The 24,889-nt window shown below is 42.1% G+C and overlaps 1 protein-coding gene across 1 annotated transcript in view; it reads left to right on the top strand.

The window, feature by feature from the left end:
* LOC122799370 (proline dehydrogenase 1, mitochondrial-like) overlaps nucleotides 1-24,889 on the top strand; it is a 972,876-nt gene that overhangs the window by 202,183 nt on the left and 745,804 nt on the right. The window contains exon 3 of the mRNA XM_044068377.1: nucleotides 4,145-4,179. Coding sequence (XP_043924312.1) covers nucleotides 4,145-4,179 — 35 coding nt within the window. The remainder of the gene's footprint in view (nucleotides 1-4,144; nucleotides 4,180-24,889) is intronic.

Genomic DNA, 24,889 nt, shown 5'->3' with positions numbered 1-24,889 from the left:
GTCAGTAACTAGTTTGACAATTAATCTCCCAGTGTGACATACCTGGCAAACACTGCATCTGTGGGTACCCAGTCCTATCCCCCAATTAGGTGCCCCCCTTCCCTTTTGTGTCTATGTCCACCCTTGTTGTTTTAACAATCCTACCCTCACCATTGTCTCCTTCATCACTGTGTTTCTCCTACCTTATTGTGTTATCCTCAATGCTCCTATTCCAGGAACTGGAGAAGCAGAAAAATGTGGTTAAAAAAAAACAATGGGCCTTTCCGGGACACACGTGGTACTGACTCCCCTTGGGGACAGAGAGGGGAGGTGTAATGGGAGACACCAATCACACTGCAGAAGTGGCCCACAAAAATCAGGGTTTCAGAGACTCTTTCTCAGGGAAACCCTACCAGTGCTCCTGAAGGGAGGCCCGATTGCTTGCCTGTAGGGGCAGTCGGGGGAACACTGTCCTTGTACTCATTAATCTGTCAAAAAATAACCACAGATGCTAGAGTGCTAAGGATCATTGCCAGAGGATACTACATTACCTTCATTCTCACTCCAAAAATAGGAAGAAGAATCCATGATGTTCCACCCAATCAGAGGGATCAGGCAGCTCTGGAAATTCAAAAGCTGCTAGAAAAAAGAGTCATCCAAGAAGTTCCACCGGACCAGATAGGATCCGGATTCTACTCAAGGTTCTTTTTGGTGCCAGAAAGACAGGGGACTGGAGACCAATTTTGGATCTCAGCATCCTGAACAAGTTTGTTCAACAGACACAATTCTGGATGGTCATGGTTCAGTCTATTCTCTCCTTCTTAGGGAAAGATGATCGGATGTACCTCCACATAAAAATGGATGAGCCCTCCAGGAGGTTCCTCTGCTTCTGGCTGGGAGCCAGTCATTATCAGTTCATAGCTCTACTCTTCAGTCTCATCACAGCCTCCCCGGGGATTCACCATGTGTATGCAACAATAGTAGCTCACCTGAGACTGCACGGTTTCCATATTTGGATGACTGGCTCCTTACTGCTCCCACCAGGCATCTACTTGAACAGACAAGAGATTTCAACCTACGCATTTGCTTTTGTCTAGGTATTATAGTGAATTTTCCCAAATCTCAGCTAAGTCTGACCCAACAATTGGAGTTCATAACAGCCTGTCTGAATATGACCTCTTACATAGCTTCCTTTCCTCTTCACAGAGTGTAGAAAATAAGACCTCAGGTAGACATTATTCTCTTCAACAGCAATGTTCCAGCCTTACATGTTCTGCAGGCACTAGGATCTATGGTGGCAGCCATCAGATTTGTACCGCTAGCAAGGTTCTACATGAGAATTTTGCAATGGGTTCTGGCCTCCCAGTGGTCTATCCTCACTCATCTCCTGAATCGCCTCATCCAAATTGCCAGTCATTGCATGAAGGATTTATCTCAGTGAATGGAATCTGTGGAGATTCTTTTGGGCCAACCATTTTTTTCACTCCATACTAAGGCCATAGTTACCATGGACACCTCCCAGATCGAGTGTGTGTGTGTGTGTGTGTGGGGGCATTTTCAGGGAAGAACAGTCCAAGGCACTTGGTCCCCAATAGAGGCCAATTTGCATATCAATTTTCTGGAACTGAGGGTAGTGCTCTTAGTGTTGCAAGCCTTTCAAATTTCCTTCCCTTTAGGAATGATTGCAATTCAGTCAGACAACATGTCAGTAGTCTGGTACATCAACAAACAAGGCTGAGCCAAGACTTACCCCTGTGTTGAGAAGCCCTCAGGGTGTGGCAGTGGGCGATCTCTTCAAACTGGTTTCTGGTAGTAATGCACATCCTGGGGAGCTTGAATGTGATAGTAGACAAATTGAGCAGATGCATACTCTTGTCTCATGAGTGGTCTCTCAATCTCAGACTGGCTGGGGCCAGCCTTGCTGCGACCTATTTGCATCATCCCAAAAGAACAAGTGCAGTAGCTACTTTGCCCTAATCCCTCCCTCAGGGGGAGTCCCTAGGAGATGCTCTCCTTCATGATTGGCCCCCGGGACTACTCTGTGCCTTTCCCCTGTTCCTCTAATTCCCCTCTTCTTAAGGAAAGCCATAAAGTTGAAGAGCAGGGTGATTCTCATTGCCCCATTTTGGCCTCGCCAAGTCTGGTTCCCCTTTCTTTGGCCTTACTTATTTCAATGTCCATGGACTCTGGACTCTGATCCAGTCCTCCTCTCCCATCCTCAGGTCCTAGTTCATCCCAGTCTGCAAAACCTCAAGCTTATAGCTTGGTTGCTCCAGTTCCATTGATTGTCAGATGAGATAACTTATCTTCCCTAGTTCAAAAAAATTTGTTATCTTCCCATAAACCTTCCACTAGGAAACTCTACCTCGGCAAATGGAAAAGATTCTCTTTTTGAACATGCAATAATGGATTTGATCCTTTTTTGTCACGGTTTGAAAAGGTGTTACAATTTTTGTATGTGCTCTTCTGTCAGGGAACTTCTTCTTCTACCATCAAAGTTCAGTGTGCTTCTATTTCTAATTTCCAGAATGGTTTTGAAGAGCATTCGTTAATCTCACATAAGCTGTGCAAGGTTTTTCTAAAAGGAACCTTAAGATTAAAGCCTCCTTTTAGGGAACCTCTCATTCCCTGGGATCTCACTTTGGTTTTGCAGTCCTTGGTCCATTCCCCCTTTAAGCAGTTAACTACCTGTGATTTGAAATTTCTTTCATGGAAACCATTTTCTTAGTAGCCATTACATCCGCTTGAAGGATTGCAGAAATTCATGGGTTATCCTCAAAACTTCCATATCTGATGGCAGGGTGCCACTAAGAAACAGTCCATCCTTTCTTCCAAAAGTTGTATTCGAAGATAACGTTAATCAATTAATTGAATTGCCAGTATTCTTTCCTAATTTCTCTAACAAGGGATAATATTGCTTACATTTATTAGATATTCACAGGCAATTGCATTTTTCAGAAAGTTGGTCACATTATCTAAGTGGTTAAGAGAATGCATAACCTTTATGTACACTAAGAAAACCTTCCAGTTAACAGCCCCAGTTAAAGCGCACTCTGCAAGGGCTATAGCCACGTCTGCTGTTTTCCACTCTAAGAGCTTTCATGGATGACATATGTGCAGCCGCCACTTGGGCTTCTCCACATACCTTTATCACGCATTACAAAGTGGATTTGGTGGGCAGGGTAAAAGTGTCATTTGGTTGTAAGGTGCTCAGGAATATCCTTCCATAAGGCCTACTAAAATACAGGGTAGCTGAGGACTCTATCTCACACATCAAACAAAGATAAATAAAGATTGACAACATCAGATAAATAAGTTATGAACTTACCATAATGTTCCACCTGTGTTGTCAATCTTCATTTATCCTTGACACCCTACCCTCCGTCCCCATCCTTCAGACTATTTGAAGGAACGGATTTTAGTCAAGGTTAATTGTTACTTCATGTATGACCTTTGACATAGCCTCTTCAGTGGTTATAGCATTACTTTTCCTTGTCCTTATTTATAGCTGCAAACTCGATCTGAGGTAATCTAGAGAGAGGCATTCTGGGTAGGGACTTAGCTGAGGAGTTTTTGGTTCACACAAGCTGTTATAACGGCTGAGCTGGTTCCAAAAGTCAGAACCAAGTCCCACACGTTAAGGATAAATGAAGATCGACAACACAGATGGAATATTATGGTAAGTCCATAACTTCTTTTTTACCAGTGCACTTACTTGGTTATGAAATAGAAATAAAAAAATGAATCAATAAATTAACCTACCAGATGGATTTATTCAGTCAGCCAATATAACTGCTCAAGAAATACAGGGCTGCTAACTGTCATGCTTTGTTTTACACAGTGCTTCACAGAAAGCTACAATTTGTGTAAACAAGTAATTTTGATAGCTAGGTGAATATTGCTTACCTGGACTTCCAACCTCTAATAAATTCCTTTTTTACTTTTAAAATTTATCTTGCAGTACCACAGATGACAGTATTCCTTTAGTTTTGTGAATGAGACCAATGTGCATTAATATTTTAAAAAGTTCCTACAGCTTTTAAATTGTGAGGTAGTAAGACCTGCTTAAGTGACTTGGGTTAATTTGATGTAACCGTATTGAAAATGTGTTACAAGTTACATTACACTATAATTTTAGATAAGACTGATTTATTTTTATTTTTAGGTCTTGTTTGGCTGAAGCTGAAAAAGATGCTGTTGGTAAGTCATGACTTTACCTGAAAAACATAATTTTTTGACTATCTGTAGAACAGCGACAGTGAAGAAGCAGATTTGAGGAAAACACAAGTTATGTATGAATAGTTTTACTAATGTACTTTTCCAAAATGTATTTTGCTGTAAATCTCCAGAGTTTTGTGCACCATGCAGCTGATTTTTCTTGTAATGTAATAGTATAACAAACAAAATAATTTGCGCTACTTTGCATCTCAATTCTTAATCTTAACTGTAGAGTATTTTGATCTTTTTTAAACAACTGGCATAAAGAGGTAGGTTTTTCAGGTCTGCTCACTCAGAAAAGTTAGTGGCATAAGACGTGTAGAGTCCTTGCTCTGTCGTTAATTGGATATTAATATTTAACTGTTTCACAGTGCAGGTTGCATGAGTATTATTTGTATTCAAAGTTTCCAGTGTGCTGCTTTCTCTCCTATCACAGACGTTCTTTTGCATTAACTTCCTCTCAATATGCTTGTATTTTCCCTTCTTTGTGTTATCGATAGATATATAGATAGACAGATGGGTATATATAGCATTGTCTAAAATACATTTTATCTAAATAAAAAGTATTCAAAAATGTTAACTTGAAGCACATTTAATCTAATCATGTTTAATGTAATGTATCAAAAATACAAAATACACCTACAAAATGTGTTTCCCTCCACTTTATTTTAATATACTAACTGCATGGTCACACGGTCATGGAGAAAAGAGAAAACATGATACACAGTGCATCACTGCTGTCCGTATTTTAGTTTCTTCATGGCTGTGCCACTGTGGAGTGTAGGGTGCAGGGAGGCTTGTCCCTTCTGTTCAGAAGTGCTCATTGCAGGAGAATTAAGACACCTTACTGAAGTTTCCAGTAGTTTATTCAATTAATCAGGTAGATAGTCTCAGAGAGAGAGAGAGAGAGAGTCTCCTAGATCAGCTAGCTAAAGTGATTTTATCGGGACTAATCCTTTATACTCTATTTCTTGTTAGTCCTGTCACCATCTGGGTCACAAGTGGGATATCAGACTTCACTCGAGCTCTCTGGATAACCTCTGTTCTCTGTTGAGAAGTGATGATGGTATGAGAAAGAGCTATGTCAATGGATTGTTTTCTGATAGGCAGTTATATTTCTGTAGAGGCCTGTTGTGTAGCAGATAGGCTTAGTCACCGTTTAATGATAGCTTATGATTTGCTCTTAAACTTTCTATAACAGAAAATCTCTTCCATTGCTGGGGGAACCTTCTGGCAACCATTTTGCATCCCTGACCAGTGCCAGTACAGCAAATCATATTATATCATCCCTCCTCTGGAGGAACATCTCAGGAATGCGGCTTTCCAAAAATGGTCCCCCAAGCTACTTTACACTTTTACCCAGTTTCGCCTGATTCCAGGGTTCATTTACAAAACCAGGCAGAACAATTCCGGAGTCACTATCTGGCCTGTAAAGGTGTGGTTGTCTCTGCTGTCATCTTTTCTTCTGGAGAGGAATGTGGCCTGTATTGGTGAGACCCTTCATAATCCTATTGATTCACTTGTTTAGCAAGCCTCAATGAGGCTTTCACTTCCTTCATCTAACTGTACGATTACTTAGGTTCTAGAAACAGTCAAGTATTTTTATATACTTGCTTAAGGTGACACAAATTGATGTTCCTTTTCAAAGGCTTTATACTCCAAAAACATAGAAGTAAATGACCATGTTTTCTCTTTGGGCTACAAGCAGAGGGCTAAACCCTTTCACAGCTCCAGGGTCTGCAGTTTTAGATTACGTCTCCATGATTTTTGATACAATCTTAAGTTACTCTTCTATAAAAGTAATTCTTGCTGTTATATTCAATTTCCAGCAGGGCTCTGGCATTTTTTTCTTTAGCTTGCTTAAAAGTCTGCAAAGATGTTCTTCATCTCACATTGCTGCAGTCCTTACATATGGGTAGTCCGCTGTCCTCGGTCGGCTCGAATACCAAAGTATTAGGCTGACGTCGGTCATGGGCGCTCAGATCTGACATCAGAGCGTCAGGGTATAAAAGCGCATGACCGACGTCATATCCTCAGTCTTTTTTGCCGCATGGTCCGATGCAGAAGCAGCGTTGCAAGTGCCGTTCGGCGTTCTGAAATTTTCGTATTCTGAGTTTCAGACCGAAACCAAGTTGGGCTAAGTACCCCGTTGGGGAATATTTTGTTTTTCTTGCCTCAGTTAATTCCGGATGTCAGAAAAAGTGAATAATTGTATTTCTTGTGGGAAACAGATACCGCATAGGGATTATCACTCTCTTTGCATTCCTTGTTTGGGACCGGACCACGGCGTCGGGTGTCGGTTTTGTGCTAGGTTTAATAAGCGCACTATAAAAGAAGGTTAGATTGTGCTAGGTTAGTCTTTGGTAAGCGGTGTAATTATAATATGCCGTCGGATCCTCCGACGCCTTCTGAAGAAGCGCAAAGACAAATCCTTGAAACCTTGACAGGTTGATTCGTCCGTTTCGGACGCCGGTCCTGCAGAAGCTACAGTGGAGCAGGTGGATCCGGCTGAAGTTTCTGTTGAGTCTCAGGGGGAAACTTTGATTTTGCAGGATGTGGCCTCACAGGAGTCAGGTCAAGCTGAAGGGGCCTCTCAGGTTACTGTTCTCCTTCTATGCCTAAGGTGGTTAGGCCTTCTGCTACTATTTCTAAGGCTTCTTCTAAGGGCAGGTCTGTTTTGCCTTCCTCTGGTGTCCCTCCAGGTACTTCAGGGTCTGTGCCTAAAAAGCACATGCTTAAAATGGCAGAAGATTTGATTACTATAATTAGAGGTTCTATGCCCCCTCCTGATAAGAGGCCCAGGGTGGAGCCAGAGTTGGAAAGTTTGGATCAGGCCTCAGATGACTCAGACTCTTCTGCTGAAGATATTCAAGATTTTCCCCCTTATTCGGATTCTGATGCAGAGGATTCCACTCCTTCTGCTTCTCCTCCAGAGGATTTTTCATTTTCAGAAACTCTGCATTCCAGGAGGGAGCATTTTAAGTGGGAAGGACAGGATTTCTCTGATTCACGGAAGAGACTTAGGGAATTCTTGTTTTTACCACAGCATAGACCCTTGGCTATACCTCCTGTTTTGGATGTTGTTCAAGATGTTTTCTCGGAGGCTCCCCTTAATCCAGATTCTTTGCCTCCTGCGCCAGTTAAACCGGACAGGTATTACAGGGTGCCTGAAGGCTCATAAATATCTGTATAAGAGTCCTAGGGCGGACCCAGAAACTATTAGTCAGGGGACTAAGGGTGTTAGAGCTTCTGTTGTAAAGAATCCGGTTCCTCTAGATAAGGAAGCTAGAGCTTTGGATAGATGGGGTAAGAAGGTGTATACCTCTTCTACTTTAGCAATGAGGGCTTTAAATTGCCAGTTTCATATGTTGAAGTATCAGAATTTCCTCCTTTCTCAGCTAAAATCTAAAGTGGATGCTTTGGCAGAGGGCATAGAGTGTAAAGAATTGCAGGATTTAGTACATGTCTCTGAACAGTTGGGTAAGCATTCTTTGCAGTGTGGTTTTGATGCTGTACAGGCCTCTTCTAGGGTGGCTGCCACTGGTTCAGTTCTTCAGGCACGCCTGGCTTAAGGATCAGAATTTGTCCGAGCATGTTAAAACTAGAATTCTGGATGCCCTTTACAGTCTGAAGTTTTGTTTGGTCCCCGTGTGGAGTCGGTTTTGAAGAAAATGGAAGACAAGGCTAAGTCTATGCAGACTGTTAAATATTTTTTGGAGGTGCAACCTCCAAAGTTTAGTAGAAATTGGCCTACTAAGGGGTGGAGCTACCCTTCTTCTGATTCTCAGTCTAGGGGTAGATCTAGACGTGGCAGGGGCAGAGCTCACAGTACATTCAGGCCTAGAACTTGGAGTTCACCTGCACAATCTGCAGGTGAGGGCAGGGGCCAGTCCTTTCGTAAACAGGCCCAATGACCTGCATTTTCAGCTGCCAGATTCTTCTTCCCTGGCAGCTCCTTTGGGAGGAAAGTTAGCACTCTTCAAGCAAAACTGGCTTTTAGTCACCCAGGACAAATGGGTATTGGACATTATAAACCGAGGCTACAAGTTCTATTTCCATACATTGCCTCCTTTCAAAGACATGCCAGACGTTCCTCCTCGGCAAAGGATAGAGGCTCACAAGCAGATTTCTTTACTTCTTCAAATAGGAGCTATACAGCCAGTTCCTCTGTCAGAAGTGGGACTAGGATTTTATTCTCGCCTGTTTCTAGTACCAAAGAAAGGGAACACGTGGAGACCAATTTTGGATTTATCTATCCTCAACACTTATCTGGACATTCCAAAGTTCAAAATGCTGACGTTACAACAGCTTTTACCTCTGTTGGGAAAAGATCACTGGATGGCAACTCTGGATCTCAAAGAGGCTTATCTTCATGTTCCTATCAGGCCCAGTTGCAGGAGGTACCTGCGTTTTCTGGCTGGAAATTTACATTATCAGTTCTCTGCATTGCCCTTTGGCTTATCTACTGCGCCCAGAGTGTTCACAAAGGTTCTGGCTCCAGTGATAGCCTTTTTCAGGTTAAGAGGAATACAGATTTATCCTTATTTGGACGATTGCCTGATTATTGCACAACACAAAGACGAACTTCTGCATCATCTACAGTATGTGATGGTAGTGTTAAGATGCCTAGGGTATTCTGTCAACGAAACAAAGTCCAGTCTAGTACCCTCTCAGGACATGTGCTTTCTGGGTGTGAGACTGAATACAGCTTCCCAGATGGCCTTTTTGACCCCGGACAAACAAAGAAGCCTTTCTCTTTATTTCCATCAAATGTCTCTACAGTCCAGGCTGACTGCAAGGACAGTCCTTCAAGCCTTGGGGTTCATGGCATCTTGTATTCTGGTGCTTCCCAGTGCCAAACTGCATATGAGGAAGCTTCAATGGTATCTCAAAAATGTATGGACACAACACTGCCAAGATCTAGACACTGTCATTCAGATAATACCTTGCATTCAGAAAGAATTTTTGTGGTGGGCCCAGGAATGTCACCTAAACAAGGGACTCTCTGTGACCCGACCAGAGGCGAGTCAGATTCTAACGACAGATGCCTCGGACAAGGCTTGGGGAGCACACCTCAATGGAAAATGGGTGCAAGACACGTGGCCTGTCAGACTTCAACATTTGCATATCAACTTGAAGGAGATGTTAGCAGTCCAATTTGCATTGATGGCTTTCAAGGATTTACTTCACCCAGGACAGGTGTTGATTCAAACAGACAACACTACTGTCATGTGGTACATCAACAAGCAAGGGGAACCCATTCGTACCCTCTTTGCAGGCAAGCGATGATTTTGTGGGAGACTGCTCTCAGTTTACACCTCAATCTTCAGGCAAGGTTTCTACCAGGAGCACAGAACTCCTTAGCGGATGTGTTGAGCAGACAAATTGTGGATCCTCACGAGTGGAAACTGGATCCTCATGTGTTTCAAAAGTTGACAGTGTTATGGGGACTCCAGACATAGATCTGTTCGCTTCTCCACTAAATTACCAGTTGCCAAAGTTTTGCACAAAAATGTTTCATCCCACGGCTTGGAAGGTGGATGCTCTATCATTCAGTTGGAGCAATCTTCATGTCTATGCCTTTCCACCTCTGCCTCTCATTCCCAAGGTACTCCTGAAGGCCAGAATAGACAAGCCATCCATGATTCTGATAGCGCCGGATTGGCCTCGACAGCACTGGTACCCACTACTGAGGAGTTTGGTACGGGAGCCTCCATGGCCTCTGCCTTTGATTCCGCATCTTTTGTCTCAGGAGGGCAATCACTTCCTCAATGTCAAGATTCAGTCTCTGCATCTCACAGCCTGGCATATTCTGTTTTAGACCCTGGAGGGTCTCAGCTTCCACAACAAGTTTTGAATGTTATTTTGGAGGCCAGAAGGCCTAGTACAAGGAAAGTTTACGCTGATAAATGGAGGAGATTTTTTCTTTGGAGCAAAGCGAAGGACTTTGATGTTTCCAAGCCTGATTTAAGTGTTTCAATATCTTACTGAGTTATTGGACAAGGGTTTGTCTTTCTCCTCGATAAAGGTTCATGCTGCAGCCATTTCTGCTCACTATGACTGTGACCCTCCTTTGTTTTCCCATCCTTTGTTTAAGCAATTTCTTAGAGGGGCAAAGAACATAAGACCCCCACGTAGAGCTCCTACTCCTGCTTGGGATCTCAATTTTGTGTTGGAAAAGCTTACTCTACAACCTTTTGAGCCTGCAGCTACTGCCGAGTTAAAGTATTTATCTTGGAAGACTGCTTTTTTGTTGGCCATTACCTCTGCAAGAAGGGTTTCTGAATTACAGGCCCTTATGGCAGTGGAACCTTTCCTGATTTTTCATAAGGATAGGGTATCTTTGCACTAATCCTTCCTTTATGCCTAAAGTGGTTTCTAGTGTGGCCTTGAACCAAACTATTCATTTGCCTACTTTTTATGCAAACCCCAAAATAAAGGGGAGAAGATTTTGCATACTTTGGATATTCACAGGCAGTTACGTTATTATTTGAGCAGAACCAAGGGGTTCAGGCAGTCTCAGCAGTTGTTTGTTTCTTTTGCTTTGGGTTCTCAGGGAAAACCTGTTTCAAAACAAACTATTTCTAAATGGATTGGGTTTTGTATTTCTTTCTGTTATTCCCATCATGGTAAGGAGATTCCGCTGGAATCAGACCTCATTCCACTAGAGCTACTGCCACTTCTACTGCCTTTCTAAGGGGGGTAGCTACAAAGATATTTTGGAAGCAGCCACTTGGAGTTCAGTACATACTTTTCCAAGCATTACCACCTTCCTCTTTATTCTAAGTCTAGGGCTGGATTTGCCACTGCAATATTACAGGGCATTTTAGCAGCCCCTAATGCTTTATGATTTTGCCATCCTCCCTTTACCTCTGCTTTGGGATTCTACCCATATGTAAGGACTGCAGCAATGTGAGATGAAGAACATAGTACAGTTTTGTACCTACCATAAATGTAGATGTTCGAAGATCCACATTGCTGCAGTCCAATTTACCTCCCTCCTTCCCTCTGTAGTTTGGCATGGTTATATGGTTTGGGTGATGGTTGTTGTTGGGCATGTTTTTGGGAGGTATCCTGTTTTTGGGCTGTGGCCTTTCTTTTTAGGGCCTTCTGACATCTGGGGCAAGAAAAGACTGAGGATATGACGTCGGTCATGCGCTTTTATACCCTGACGCTCTGATGTCAGATCTGAGCACCCATGACCGACGTCAGCCTAATACTTTGGTATTCGGGCCGACCGAGGACAGCGGACTACCCATATGTAAGGACTGCAGCAATGTGGATCTTCGAACATCTACATTTATGGTAGGTACAAAACTGTACTTTTTCTTGAAAGGTATTTTCTAGAACCCAGCTCCTTTCAGGGATGTCATGCTTCTATGATATATGTATTTTACTTTTAATAAATTAGTTCTTCCTCCATTTGAGCCTGCTGCTAAAGCTGATTTGAAATGTTTGGGAGAAAATATTCTGCTAGAAGAATTTCAGAAATTCGTGCCTTACTTGTAAATTCATCCTACCCGTTTTTTCTTAAGGAAACAGTGCTGTTGCATACTAAGCCACCCTTTATCTCAAGTATAACCATAGTGATGAACCTTAATCAGCCACTTTGTGTTATTTTCCAATGACTTGAATAAGGGTGGCGGTCTGTTGCATAGCACTGATTTCCACAGACTGCTTGGATTTTATGTGGACAAAGTCAAATCAGTCAGGGAAGACTCTTATTTTCTGATTCACTTGCCAACAAAAATTGGGCTGTAGAGCTTGCCATCTATATTAGAAAAACATAACAGTGCTACAATGTGTGCCTACACTGCTAGAGCAATGACTATCACTCGGGCATTTTCAGAAATGCATCTTTAGATAATATTTGTGTGGCTGCTACTTGCACTTTTCTGGTTACTTTCACAAGGCACTATAAGCTAGTTGTGATGTTCATGTCTGTAGCTTTCTTTGAAGACACAGTGATTATAGGTACATAGGGTGACGACCTAGGAGAAAAAGCTTAGGGAATCTGTTTTAATGGTTGATAAGGATAGACCTCCTTGACTCAACAATTAAAAGTTGTGTGCTTACTATAATAATCAACGCGGGTGAGAAAATTTATCGTCCTTATTATACACACGGCAGTTCTTCCTTTCTCATGATAGACATGACCTAGAGAATTGTCTTACTTTTGCTTTTGCTGCTGCGCTTTTAGCCATGCACCTGAGATCTTACAGAGAATTGTGGGTAGGTTTTAGGGGCTAGTAACCTGTGAAAGTTTTAGATAACAAGCTAATTGGGAGACAAAGATGGCCGCCTTTCTGTAGACACTGTACATCTACAGCTCTCCAGTTACTCGCAAGAATAAGTAACCCTGAGGCTATACTACAAGTCTTTTTGCATTAATTACCGGATATAACTATTCTACTACAACCAAACTACGACTGAGAATCAAAAGAACGAAGGAAAAACTAATTAATTTCACAGGATTAAAGCTGATTGTCTGCCTGACTCTGAATAGAGCTATAAACAAAGGATCTATCTGATTTCTGTTTCAAGATGTCAAAACTGGACAAAAATATGGACACAACAACAACTAAAACTAAATTATCAATGCTGATGTCACCAGAGAAAGACTCTACATTTAAAAGACAGAAAACTGTAAAACCACAAGATCTTTTAAAAACAGGAGGAACAAACCAACCGGATCAGCTAGCTAACATGGAGGACATTAAAACAGCACTGTTACCCATACAAGAATCTTTAAATGCACTTTCAAACCAGATACTTGCTTTTAATGCCCACATGCAGTCAAATTCTCGACAGAATAGATAAATCTGAGGATAGAATATCTGATAATGAGGACAGAATAACATTTCTTACAAAAAAAACAGATATTCATGACCTGGACATTCAAACTATGCAGACCAAGATCCTGGATTTAGAGGCAAGATCCAGAAGAAACAACATAATTATTAGAGGAATCCCGGAAAATATTCAATATAATGATCTAATGCCTACCATTACACAGATACTGGAAATATTGTTCGAGGACTCGGGTATGGCTAAGCAAATAGTCATAGAAAGAGCACACAGAGCTCTCAGGGAATCACAAGCATCAAATATTCCTAGACCGGTTTATGTCAAAATTCTGAATTACCAGGATGTAAATAAAATAATTCTAACTATGAAAAGAAAGGAGGTTTTGTAATGTGGCAAAATAACAGAGTTTCTATGGGTCAAGATCTACCAATGCAAATCAGACAAGCCAGACAAGCATTAGCCCCTTACTGCAAATTTCTTATTGATAAAAATATAAAATTCCAGATGAAGTATCCAAGTACATTAATCTTTACATTTGATGGAGCCAAATATTCTGTTTCTACAAAAAGGAAGCAAAACTCACCTTTTGAAGACTTTTAAATCCCTTCCAACTTCAGAAGCTTAACTGGAACATTCAGTCTGTGTACAGCAATACAGATTCTGGGATTCCATGGCTACTATACCTCAAGGCTTCAAAATCCTTTGTTTGCTTCTTTTTCTCACCAGGCCCCTGTTTAATCATTAACCAGTATTTTCTTACAGGTCCAGCTTAAATCTAAAGATTTCATGAACTCCTGCAGCCTTGATGAACGGTGTGTGTCTGTGAGTCAACAGGAAGTCCTAGAAATGCTCCAGAGGGTCAGCTTTTGTTGTGGCACTTCCGGAAATCTGTCCACATAATGGGTCCCCCTTCGAGAACTCAAAATCAAGATTTTTATACCAGGAAGTAGCCAGAGCTCTGTGGAGCCAGGGGAAGCTTTTAGAATGGCAAAACGAGGCTCCTGGACTATTTTAGAGAGGTTTGACTTTTATTTGTATAAAGAAATGTCAGCTTAGTCAGGTAAGGATTTAAACTGGGCTGTAACATATGGTTAAATAGAGTAATTTAACTACAATGTTAGAAACAATATAAAGTTACTACAGTTATTCTATTTTGGATCTAGATAGTGTGCCTGAAGATAGAAATGCAGTTATAATTATATACTATTGATATTTTTGCTTTTCTGCCTTTGAAATGACTGTTATATTGTTTATGTTACTACAAAAAAAAAAAAAAAAAAAAAAACTTTCTCCTTATTAATGCTATGATAATCTATATGTGTTAACATGTATAATTCACTCTCCTATTCCTAAGGGAATGGAAGGATATATATTTTATGTGGTTCTAGAGATTCTGTGCATTATGTTAGCTATATATTTCTTACAGTATTAATACATTAATGGTGAAAAAAAATGTTACTGATGTTGTTTTTATCAATGCTGCTGTTAACATGTTATACTTACCTAGGCAAAGTTAGATAAGACAGTTAGTTATTCTAGGATAATATAACCAATTATTTAATTAATAATGTATGTAAATCATTACAGGGTAGAATAAGAAATTGGTATGTAAGACATAACAGTGTGTTAACTAACTAATATGTTCAAGAGCTGTAGATAGGTACAAGTGTTTAATGGGGAATGTTTAGGTTAGTTTTTGTAGGGTTAGTTGTAGTTATCATAGGTTTTGTATATCTTGTTAGGGTGTTATTATATAATAGTCATTTAGGATTGATGTATACCAATAGAAGTATAAACAGTGTTAAAAACCTATGTTTGTCCTGGTCCAGGAGAATAGTGGATAGGCACTGGTTAGGGATGGGGCATTTAGTTTGCTTCCAGATATTTCAAAATCTGATATTATACCGAATCTAGTATCGTTTTCAAATTCAACATATACACTAACATTTTAAAAGTATTTTATGTGGATAATAGACTCATGGAATGTTAAAGGTTTCCAGAATCTGAAAAAAGGAAACTATTTTTCATTTACTTCTTCAGTCAAAAGCACAATTTATATTGTTACAAGAAACCCACTTGGCTAATGATCAATGGACTGCCATTAAAAATAAAAAATGGATCACCGGGGTAATAGCTGAAGGGGCAACTAATAGTGCAGGTGTAGCAATAATCATCAAAACTCAGTTCCAAGAGAGAATTTTAGATTTTAAAATGGATAAAGAAGGAAGATGGTGTTATGTAATTTGTATAACAAAATTTTACGATAAACCGGTGATTCTTCTTAATATATATGCCCCATGTACCAATCAGCAAACCTTCATAACATCACTTTACTTTATTTTAAACCAATATAACAATTATTATATAATAATAGGAGGTGACTGGAATACATACCAAGACCCTAAACTAGATAAAACAAGTCCCCATAGATCTTATAATAATCAGGCAGTGATAGCACTGCAGGAACTTAAAGCAGATTTTAAACTTTATGATCCATTTAAATATAATAAGGACCAAATGAATCCAAATAACTTCACATTTTATTCGAGCTGTCATAAAATGTGGTCCAGGATCGATTTCTTTTAATATCAGATACACTAATGTGTTTTGATCCCTATATATACATACAAGCTCGTTATTTGTCGGATCACTCCAGGATCACATTAACCTTTAAGAAAGATACTTGTCATAAATTGCATGCTAGGGGTTATAATTGGACATTAAATCCATATCTATTGCATAAAGAGGATGTATTAAAAGAAGCTCAGGAGTTTTTAATCAATTATTAAATAAGCTTTTAGAAAACCGACATCCATCAGACATAGAATGGGCAACTATCAAAGTGCAAATTAGAGGAATGTTTATCCAAAAGCTACTTTCTACAAGAAATTACAAGTGAAAGATATGCATGACTTGGAATCAAAATTGAATTATTAGATCAGGAATTAATTAGAAATTATAGTAAACAAACCGAACGGAATTATTAAATTGTCAGAAGAAACTTTTTATTACAAAACAGTAAATTATCATTCCATGAACAGAAAATGCTGGTAAAATACGCTAATCACATACAGACCCGTCAAAAGCACTAGCACGTATTATTAATCAATCAAGTCACCTTCCCAAATCCCTGAAATATACTTCAACAATAAAACATACACCAATACGGAAGATATCATAAAGGTTTTGAACTAATATTTTCAGAACTATATGGTGAACAACAGGATGTAAATCCAAATAAGAATAATAATGATTTTCTTCAGAAAATTATATTTCCAAAGATTAATGATGAGCTTCATATGAACCTGATTAAACCTATTTCTTCAGAGGAAATAACTGATGTTATCAAGAAATTGAAGCCATACAAAGCTCCGGGACCGGATGGTTTGACTACAGAATTTTATAAAACTTTTAGTGATATTCTGGGAAAATACTGTCAGTGGTCTTTAACTATATTATTAACAATAAAATTACTGACCCACACTTTAATGCATCGAAAACTATTCTCATACCAAAAGAAAATACTGATCGACAAAACCCGGATAATTATAGACCCATCTCACTTTTAAACATAGATATGAAAATTATGACATCGATTTTGGCTAACAGGTTGAAAATGGTAATTAACCCTATAATATCTGATGAACAAGCGGTTTTATAAATAGCAGACAAACTATAGATAATACATTAACACTGCATACAATGATTTCTCATGCCACCCATAAAAACATAATCTTTACGCACTTATAATTGATGCACAAAAGCATTTGACAGAGTGAACTTAGAATATTTATTTGACATTTTAACATGTTTTAACATACCGCAAGAATTCACTTCAACTTTAAAAATTATATACCAGTCCTTATACAAATCTAGTCATTAACAGGAATCTTTCAAAAGAATTCAAATTAAAATGGTACACGTCAAGGCTGTCCTTTATCTCCTTGTTATTCAATTTGTATTTGGAACCTCTATTTTGCACATTAAACAAAATATCTATCATAATGCTCCAAGGATCTATGGTATTAAGATCACAATGGCTGCTTTTGCAGATGATTTGAGTATTTATTGCACAACACCTGTTTGATACTAATAAAATATTAAAGGCAGTAGAAGAATTTGCAAAAATTTCCAATTATAAATTAAATTTAAAAAACTAAGATATTCCCATTAAAGACACCTACACCTTTTCACTATTACCATTAGTAGGGCAGGTAAAATCAGAAGAAAAATAAAATACTTAGGAGTGGTTTTCTCAACAGACAACAGAGATTTTTATCTCAATAATGTTAAGGTTATTTGGGAGCAGATAGTATCTGACTTGAAAAGATGGGATAATCTGAAATTACCAATAATGGCTAAGACTTCAATTATTAAAATGAATATACTTCCTAGATTACTATATATTTTTAGAGCATCACAAGTTCAAATCTCCAAAAAATTCTTCAAACAGCTTCATACAGAACTAGCTAGATTTCTATGGGAACCTAGAAAAGTTAGGATATCGTATGATAAATTGATGGCTCCAAAAATAGGGAGGGTTGGATCTACCTAATTTGAAACATATTATTTAATAATAAACACCAATAGACTTTTAAGAATAATTAACTTTGATGGGTGTAACTCGAATGGGTTCCCAAATGGCTGGTTCTTAATCATAAACATGTCAAGGAATTGGATATTAACTGCAAGGCATTACTTTTTAAACAAAAATACTCTTAAAGTGTACTTCGTGTTGGAACATATCAAAACATATATAGTTTCAGTACAAAATCTCTTTAACTCATTAAATCTTTTGCAAAGTATGATAATTCTTCAACCATTTCACAAAATCCAAATCTGAAAATTGGTAACCGCTGATAGACCTTAAGAAATTCCCACTTATAATTAATTTAACCCTACTTGATTTATATCCTTTTTAGGTATCCCGATTCACAATATTTTAGAAGAGTTGAATCTCCCCAAATCGTATCTAATTATAATAAGACAATTAAAAGACCTATCAATAAGTTACCTTAGTAAAGGAATGACATAATTAAAGAAGAAGATTTAAACATGTGTCTGAACTTATGGCAAACCCTTACACAGGAATGTAAATATATAACTGCAGCATATGGTTTGATTAAAGAAATAAAATATAATAATCAAATATTAATTTCCAAATACTGGAGAGAAATTGTTGACAATTGAAGAAAGTAAAATACTAAAAGCAATTCACTTAACCATAAAATCTGTGTCCCTTCAGAAGCTATTATTTACCCAATTGATGATATTTAATAACGACTTATCTGCGTCTCACTCTACAAATTTAACTCAAAGAACTCACCAAAATGCCCATATTGTATAGATCAAACAGCCGACCTCCTACATATGTTTTGGAGTTGTAAATGTATTTTCAAACTCTGGAATTCCTTGAAACTTCAACTACAAAAATGGGATATCAACATTCCACACTCTCCTGGAATTTACGATTTTACATATTCCACCACCCAACTTGGAAAGAACCCAAAGAATTATACTAGTCAATATTTTTTGTTGATGAAGTTATATATAGCTTCCAATTGGTTGAACCCTTTACAGACATCATGGCAAAATTTCAAGATAGTAGCCACCAAACATATTCTAGCACATAAATTTCTAATTAGTGATCATAAGAAAAATGTAAACAATACAAAAATATGGGAACAAATCTTTAACATTGTATTAGCTTAAAGTTCCATTCCACTATTCGCTGGGAAAAACTGAATAACTGTTGAATTTTATTGAGATAAGTCTTATATGGTTACTAGTTCTTTTTTCTTCATTATTTTTTTTTTTTAGAAGTGTATAGGTATGTATAATGATTCTATGTAACTGTTGGAAGCATTCATGTACATATTGTAAGTAGTTGGTAGTACTGTATTAGTTGTTTGGAAAAAATAAAATAAAGAATTATTATTGAAAAAAAAAGATAACAAGCTAATTGAGAGCCTGCGGTATCAGTCCTAATGGTTGACAAAGACAGGCTTGCTCCTCCAGGTCTGTCATTCTGCTAAGCACATAACTTTCATTTCCTCTGCATGTCACTTATGATCTGAAGTAGGGAGTTCATTTGTCTGCAACCTGTGGGTCTTGGATCTGATATCGGATCCGAGCCGGCAACTTGTTTCAAGCTAATGGATCCGAGCTCCTAGCTCCTCCCCTCACCCATAATCCTCTGCTAACCCTCTATGACTCCAGATCTAGTTTGCCGCGCTTGTGGATAGCTGGATTCCTGTGAGCTCGTCTAGTAATTGGCAGTTAAGTTTAAATTTTCTGTCAACTTTCTTCTTTTTTCACAAAAATATAAAGTCTGTAAGTGTTAGGTTCCCTGTAGAGTAAAAATATTTTCTTTTAAGTAGTTTCCCTCCCTTCGCTGGTCGTTAGAGAGTGTGTGTTGTGTGTGTGTTTTGGGGCCTGTGTGTGTGTGTAACATTACTTTTTTCTTTAAGTATGGCTGAGGCCCCAAAAGCCATTTTTTCTAAATGTACCGAGTGTGGCCATAAGCTCTCCCCGGCTGATGGCCACACTCGGTGCTCGTGCCTTGGGGTTGAACACCTCACCTCAGGCTGTACCATTTGTGCAGCGTTCAACCCCAGGGCACTGAAAGAGCAGAGGTCGAAGCTGGTCTTGGCAGGACTTTTACCCCGGACTCAGCTCCGGCCTCCGCTGCTCCCGTGGCTCCACCACAGGCTGTGGTTGCTGCCATTCCTGCCCCCCCTTCCCCCGGCCGGGACTCAAACTCCCGCTAAAGCGCCGGAGGACAGGGAGGCCAGGAGGGAGAAACGGAGGGAGAAGCACCACAAGCGGCGGGCCGAAACCTCCGTTTCGGCCCCGCCAGCTAAGCGGGCTTCTCCCTCCACTGCTTCTAGGTCTCCTCCTCCTCGGCTCCGATCCCCTTGTTTCTCCCCAGGGCCTGAGGCGGAGGAGGCCTGATCTCCATCGAGGTCATCGTGGCGGCATTCCAGGCCTGCCTCGGTGACCTCTTCGAGATCGACCTTCAGTATGTCCGATGCAGACTTGGACCGGATGATGCGAAGGTTCATCCAGGCCCAGCTGCAGATGGGAGTGCTCTTGCCCCCCCCCCCCTTCGGGGGGGAGCTCGACACCTTTTTTCCATCCTATTGCTCCTTCTCCGACCCGCTATCCGGGTTCGGAGTGTTCGGAGCCGAGCAGCATTGGAGCCGGGGGTGGGTCGGCGCCAACAGTACTTGGTACTTCGGATCCGACCCTGCCCTCGAGCCTGTCGGATCCAACCTCTCGGAGCCATGGCCCGAGCTTCGGATCCGAGGGATTCAGTGTGCCTTCGGCTCCGTCCAGGTCGGAGCACACTGGTCCTTCGGATCCGAGGGATTCAGTGTGCCTTCGGCTCTGTCCAGGTCGGAGCGCACTGGTCCTTCGGATCCGATGGTCTCGGCACCAGTTCCGATCCCTTCATCGGATCCGAGTGGGAGCCGACTCTTGGAGCCCAGAGAGAGTGGTTCCCCCTCAGCTTTCGATGTTGTGGAGAGGGCTCTGTTGAGAGCATCCGGACCCCCGGTCCTTGTCTCGGCTCCTCCCTTCACTCCCTCTCTGCTGGGCCAGGCTTCCATCACCCGGCCAAAGGGACAGCCTGCTTCAATGTCCTAGATGGTTCCATGGAACTGGATGTTGCTGGCGAGGCCTCCTCGGACAGCCCCCTTGAGGAAGTGCCCCGCAAGCATAAGTGCAAGAGGAGGCACGTGGACTCCCCTGAGTCCTTAACTGAGGGCACGGACTTGGAGGAAGGGGAAGGCTCCCCAAGATCACCCCCTGAGGATGCCCCCTTTGGAGACATCATGGAAATGCTGAGGATCAGAGGTGGGTGGTCTGCCCCCAAGTCTTCCTCCGACGAGTCCGTGTTTCTGGAGGCATTCGAAGCAGGCCCGTCTACCTCTTGGGTGTCCCATCCGGCCGACCCCTTGGTGGACCTCATTACCACCAGGGCGTAGAAGGATCCAGACACCGTGGAGCCAGTACCAAAATGCCTGGACAGAATACTAAGCCCCCCCTCAGACCGATAGCACTGGAGCAAGGGCCCCGCCATAGATGCCATGTTGACGGCAGCAGCCACGAAGAGGGAACTAGCTCAGGAGAGCCCCTCAGTCCATCCACCGAGCAAGGAGTCCCGTTCAATGGACCGCTTAGGGAAGCGAGTTGTAAGGTCTCTGAACTATATGGCACATGTCATCAGGATGCAGCGGGATCTTATCAAAGAATACGCTGCCTCCCCTCCTGAGTCCATGTCGGCGGAGGACAAGCAATTGTACTCCACCCGAATGGCCACTCTGAGATCAATTTCAAATACCTCTATGTGGCTATTGTCCCACGCCACCGAGGGAGCTGCTAGGGCTAGCGGAGCAGGCCTAGTCATGAGACGTCAGGCCTGGCTCCGTCATTGTGACTTTGCGGAGCCTTTTAAAGCGTCTTTTGCAAACGCCCCTTTCGATGGTTCTGCCCTGTTTGGCAAAACGGTTCACGAGACACTTGTCCAGAGCGAGAAAGACGGGAAGACGTCTGCTATCGGAGTCCGCTTCTCTGCTCCTCAGCGGTCCTTTTCGAAGAACCAAAAGGGTCAGAAGAAGATGTGGTTCCGGAAATCGCAACATTCCCAACCCGCTTCGGACAGCCAGTCCTTCCGTGGCAGAGGAGGACAGGGAGGACGCCGCCCCAGGGGCAGAGGGGCTCCGAGAAACTTTGGGTCCAGAGAACCTTTCTCTGAACTGCCCACGCAGCAGCCCTGAAGGGTTGCCCGACTGCTCCACTCTGGAGGCAGTCGGGGGGGCGCTTCTCGGAACACCTAGCGGCATGGGAGTCCATCACGACAGACATCTGGGTGCTTCGCATTATATCCAGAGGGTACAAAATACATTATTCCATGTCCCCAAATTCAAGAACCTCCCGATGTACCACCCGATCAGAGGGAGGCCACAGCTGCAGAAATTCAGCAGCTGCTAAGAAAAAGAGCCATCCAGCCCGTCCCCCAAGACCAGCTCGGATTAGGGTTCTACTCCAGGTTCTTTTTGGTGCCAAAAAAGACGGGGGACTTGAGACCGATCCTAGATCTTTCCTCCTTGAACCTGTCAGTAACCAAGGAAAAATTTCGAATGGTCACTCTTCAATCTGTTCTCCCCCTTCTAAGGGAGAATAATTGGATGTGCTCTATAGACCTCAAGGATGCGTACTACCACATTCTAATGGACAGACAATCCAGGAGGTTCCTCCGCTTCCGGCTGGGAGCTAGTCACTACCAGTTCAGGGTCCCTCCCTTTGGCCTCACCACAGCCCCAGGGTGTTCACCAAGGTGTTAGCAGTGATTGTGGCCCACCTGAGACTCCAGGGAATACAGGTCTTTCTGTACCTGGACGAATGGCTCCTGACCGCCCCAACAAGGCATCTACTTTGCTCAGCCAGAGATTTCTTTCTCTGCCTAGCCCCACAGTTAGGCATCACCATCAATGCCGACAAATCCCTTCTGGCCCCGACACAAGTCATAGAATTCATAGGAGCCAGAATAGACACCAGAGAGCTACGAGCCTTTCTAACGTCCGAGAGAATTCGGAATTTGCAACTCCATGTGCAGGCTATCCTCCAATCAGAGACCCCACCAGCGGAATTGGTCCTGAGGGCACTAGGCTCCATGGCGGCAGCGATTATGCTCCTTCCATGCGCCCATTTGAACATGCAGGTACTGCAATGGACTCTTCTTGTGCAATGGTCCTTTCTGTCCCTTCCTTTTCACCACCCCATTGCTGTCAGCAAGGCTTGCAGGAGGGCTCTATTATGGTGGCTCCAAGCTTCGGACTTCCATAAGGGCCGTCCCTTCTGCACCTCTCTCCCTCTCTCCACAGTGACCATGGACGCCTCCCGCCTTGGGTGGGGGGGCATTATTCAGGCAGAGGACGGTCCAAGGCACGTGGAATGACACAGAGACCTCCCTGCATATCAATGTTCTGGAGATGAGAGCGGTGCTGTACGCGTTGCAAGCACTTCAGAATCTCCTCCCTATAGGAACAATTGCAATTCAGTCGGACAACATGTCGGTTGTCTGGTACATCAACAAACAGGGGGGAACCAGATCTTACCCTCTATGCCGCGAAGCCATGAGAGTGTGGGAATGGGCGATATCCACCAACCGCTTTCTGACTGCAACGCACATTCCGGGACTGACCAACATCCTAGCGGACAAACTCAGTCGCACCCTTCTTACCCCGTACGAGTGGTCTCTCAATCCACTAGTAGTGAAGCAGATATTCGCAATATGGGGGCAACCCTGCTGCGATCTTTTTGCGTCTCCCTCAAACACCAAATGCGGCAATTTCTGGTGCATGCTTGGCCACCTGGTCTACTTTATGCCTATCCTCCTCTACCCCTGATGCTGCAACTCTTACAGAAAGCCTCGCGGTTGGGGAGCAGGATGATCCTCATTGCCCCATTCTGGCCTCGGCAAATTTGGTTCCCTTACCTGTGGTCTCACCTAGTGAATCCTCCTTGGATTCTGGATCCCAGTCCGGATCTAATCTCCCATCCGTCGGACTTAACGACCCCAAACCTGGACAATCTGAAACTGACAGCTTGGTTGCTCCAGTTCCACTCCTAGTTAGGACTCTCGGTATCTCTTCACCAGTCAAAGCCATCCTTGTGGGAGCACATAAGCCATCCACCAGGAAAGTGTACCGCAGTAAATGGAAACGTTTCTCCATCTGGGCGGAGCATCATGATCTAGATCCCTTTACGGCTCCTCTTCCATCCATATTAGACTTCCTAACCTGACTTTTTCAGGAAGGCGCTAGTTGTTCAACCGTCAAAGTGTAATTGGCAGCCATCTCACATTACCATGTGGGACATGATACAGGGCCTTTGATGTCAGCCAAGTTGTGTAAAAACCTTTCTCAAGGGCGCCTTCTTGCTTAGACCCCCTATAAAAGAAGCCGTACCACCATGGGATCTTTCACTAGTTCTTCAAGCCTTGACTGCTCCACCTTTTGAACCCGCTGCTTCAGTAGATCTCAAATTCTTGTCCTGGAAAACAGCATTCCTTGTAGCCATCACTTCTGCAAAAAGAGTTTCGGAGCTTCAAGCTCTTTCTGTGAAGCCTCCTTATTTGATCTTTCACCCGGACAGAGTGTGCCTCAGGATCAATCCCTCTTTTCTTCCCAAAATAGCATCAGAAACCAATATAAATCAATCCGTAAATTTACCGGTTTTCTTCCCTAAATATCAGAATAAGGGAGAGTACAAGCTGCACTCATTAGATGTTCATAGGCAGCTACGCTTTTATACTCATAGAACAGCTGGTCATAGACAATCCGATCAGCTGTTCGTTTCCTTTGCCAAATTTAATTTGGGGAAAGCAATATCAAAAGTATCTCTATCACGCTGGATTTCTCAATGTATCCTATTGGCGTACCAAGCCTCTGGGAGACCCGCACCTGAAGGAGTTTGCACACATTCCACTCGTTCCATCTCTACTTCTGCGGCCTTCAAGTCTAGAGTCCCATTGGATGATATTTGTTCGGCAGCCACTTGGGCTTCATCTCATACCTTTATTAACCACTACAAACTGGACGTGATTTCTAGAGGGAGAGCATCCTTTGGCTCTGCGGTGCTTCGCAATATCCTTCCATGATGGCCTCCCAAGGTTCAGGTAGCTGTGGACTGTGTCCCACAGGTTGCTGACAAATGAACTCCCTATTTCAGATTAAGAAGTTATGTACTCACCATAACGTTCCATCTGAGTAGGTAGCTTCATTTGTCTGCAACCATCCCCCCCTCCTTCCCCCTGGCCTTCTTCAGATCTATCTTAGTTGGATACCCGTTTTGGGTATATATTGAGGGACAAACTCGA

This window comes from Protopterus annectens, chromosome 4.part0 (assembly GCF_019279795.1).
Source record: "Protopterus annectens isolate FY-2018-M chromosome 4.part0, PAN1.0, whole genome shotgun sequence".
NCBI lineage: Eukaryota > Metazoa > Chordata > Ceratodontiformes > Protopteridae > Protopterus > Protopterus annectens.
The sequence above is the reverse complement of the archived record's forward strand: the minus strand, read 5'-3'. Positions and strand labels throughout refer to the sequence as shown.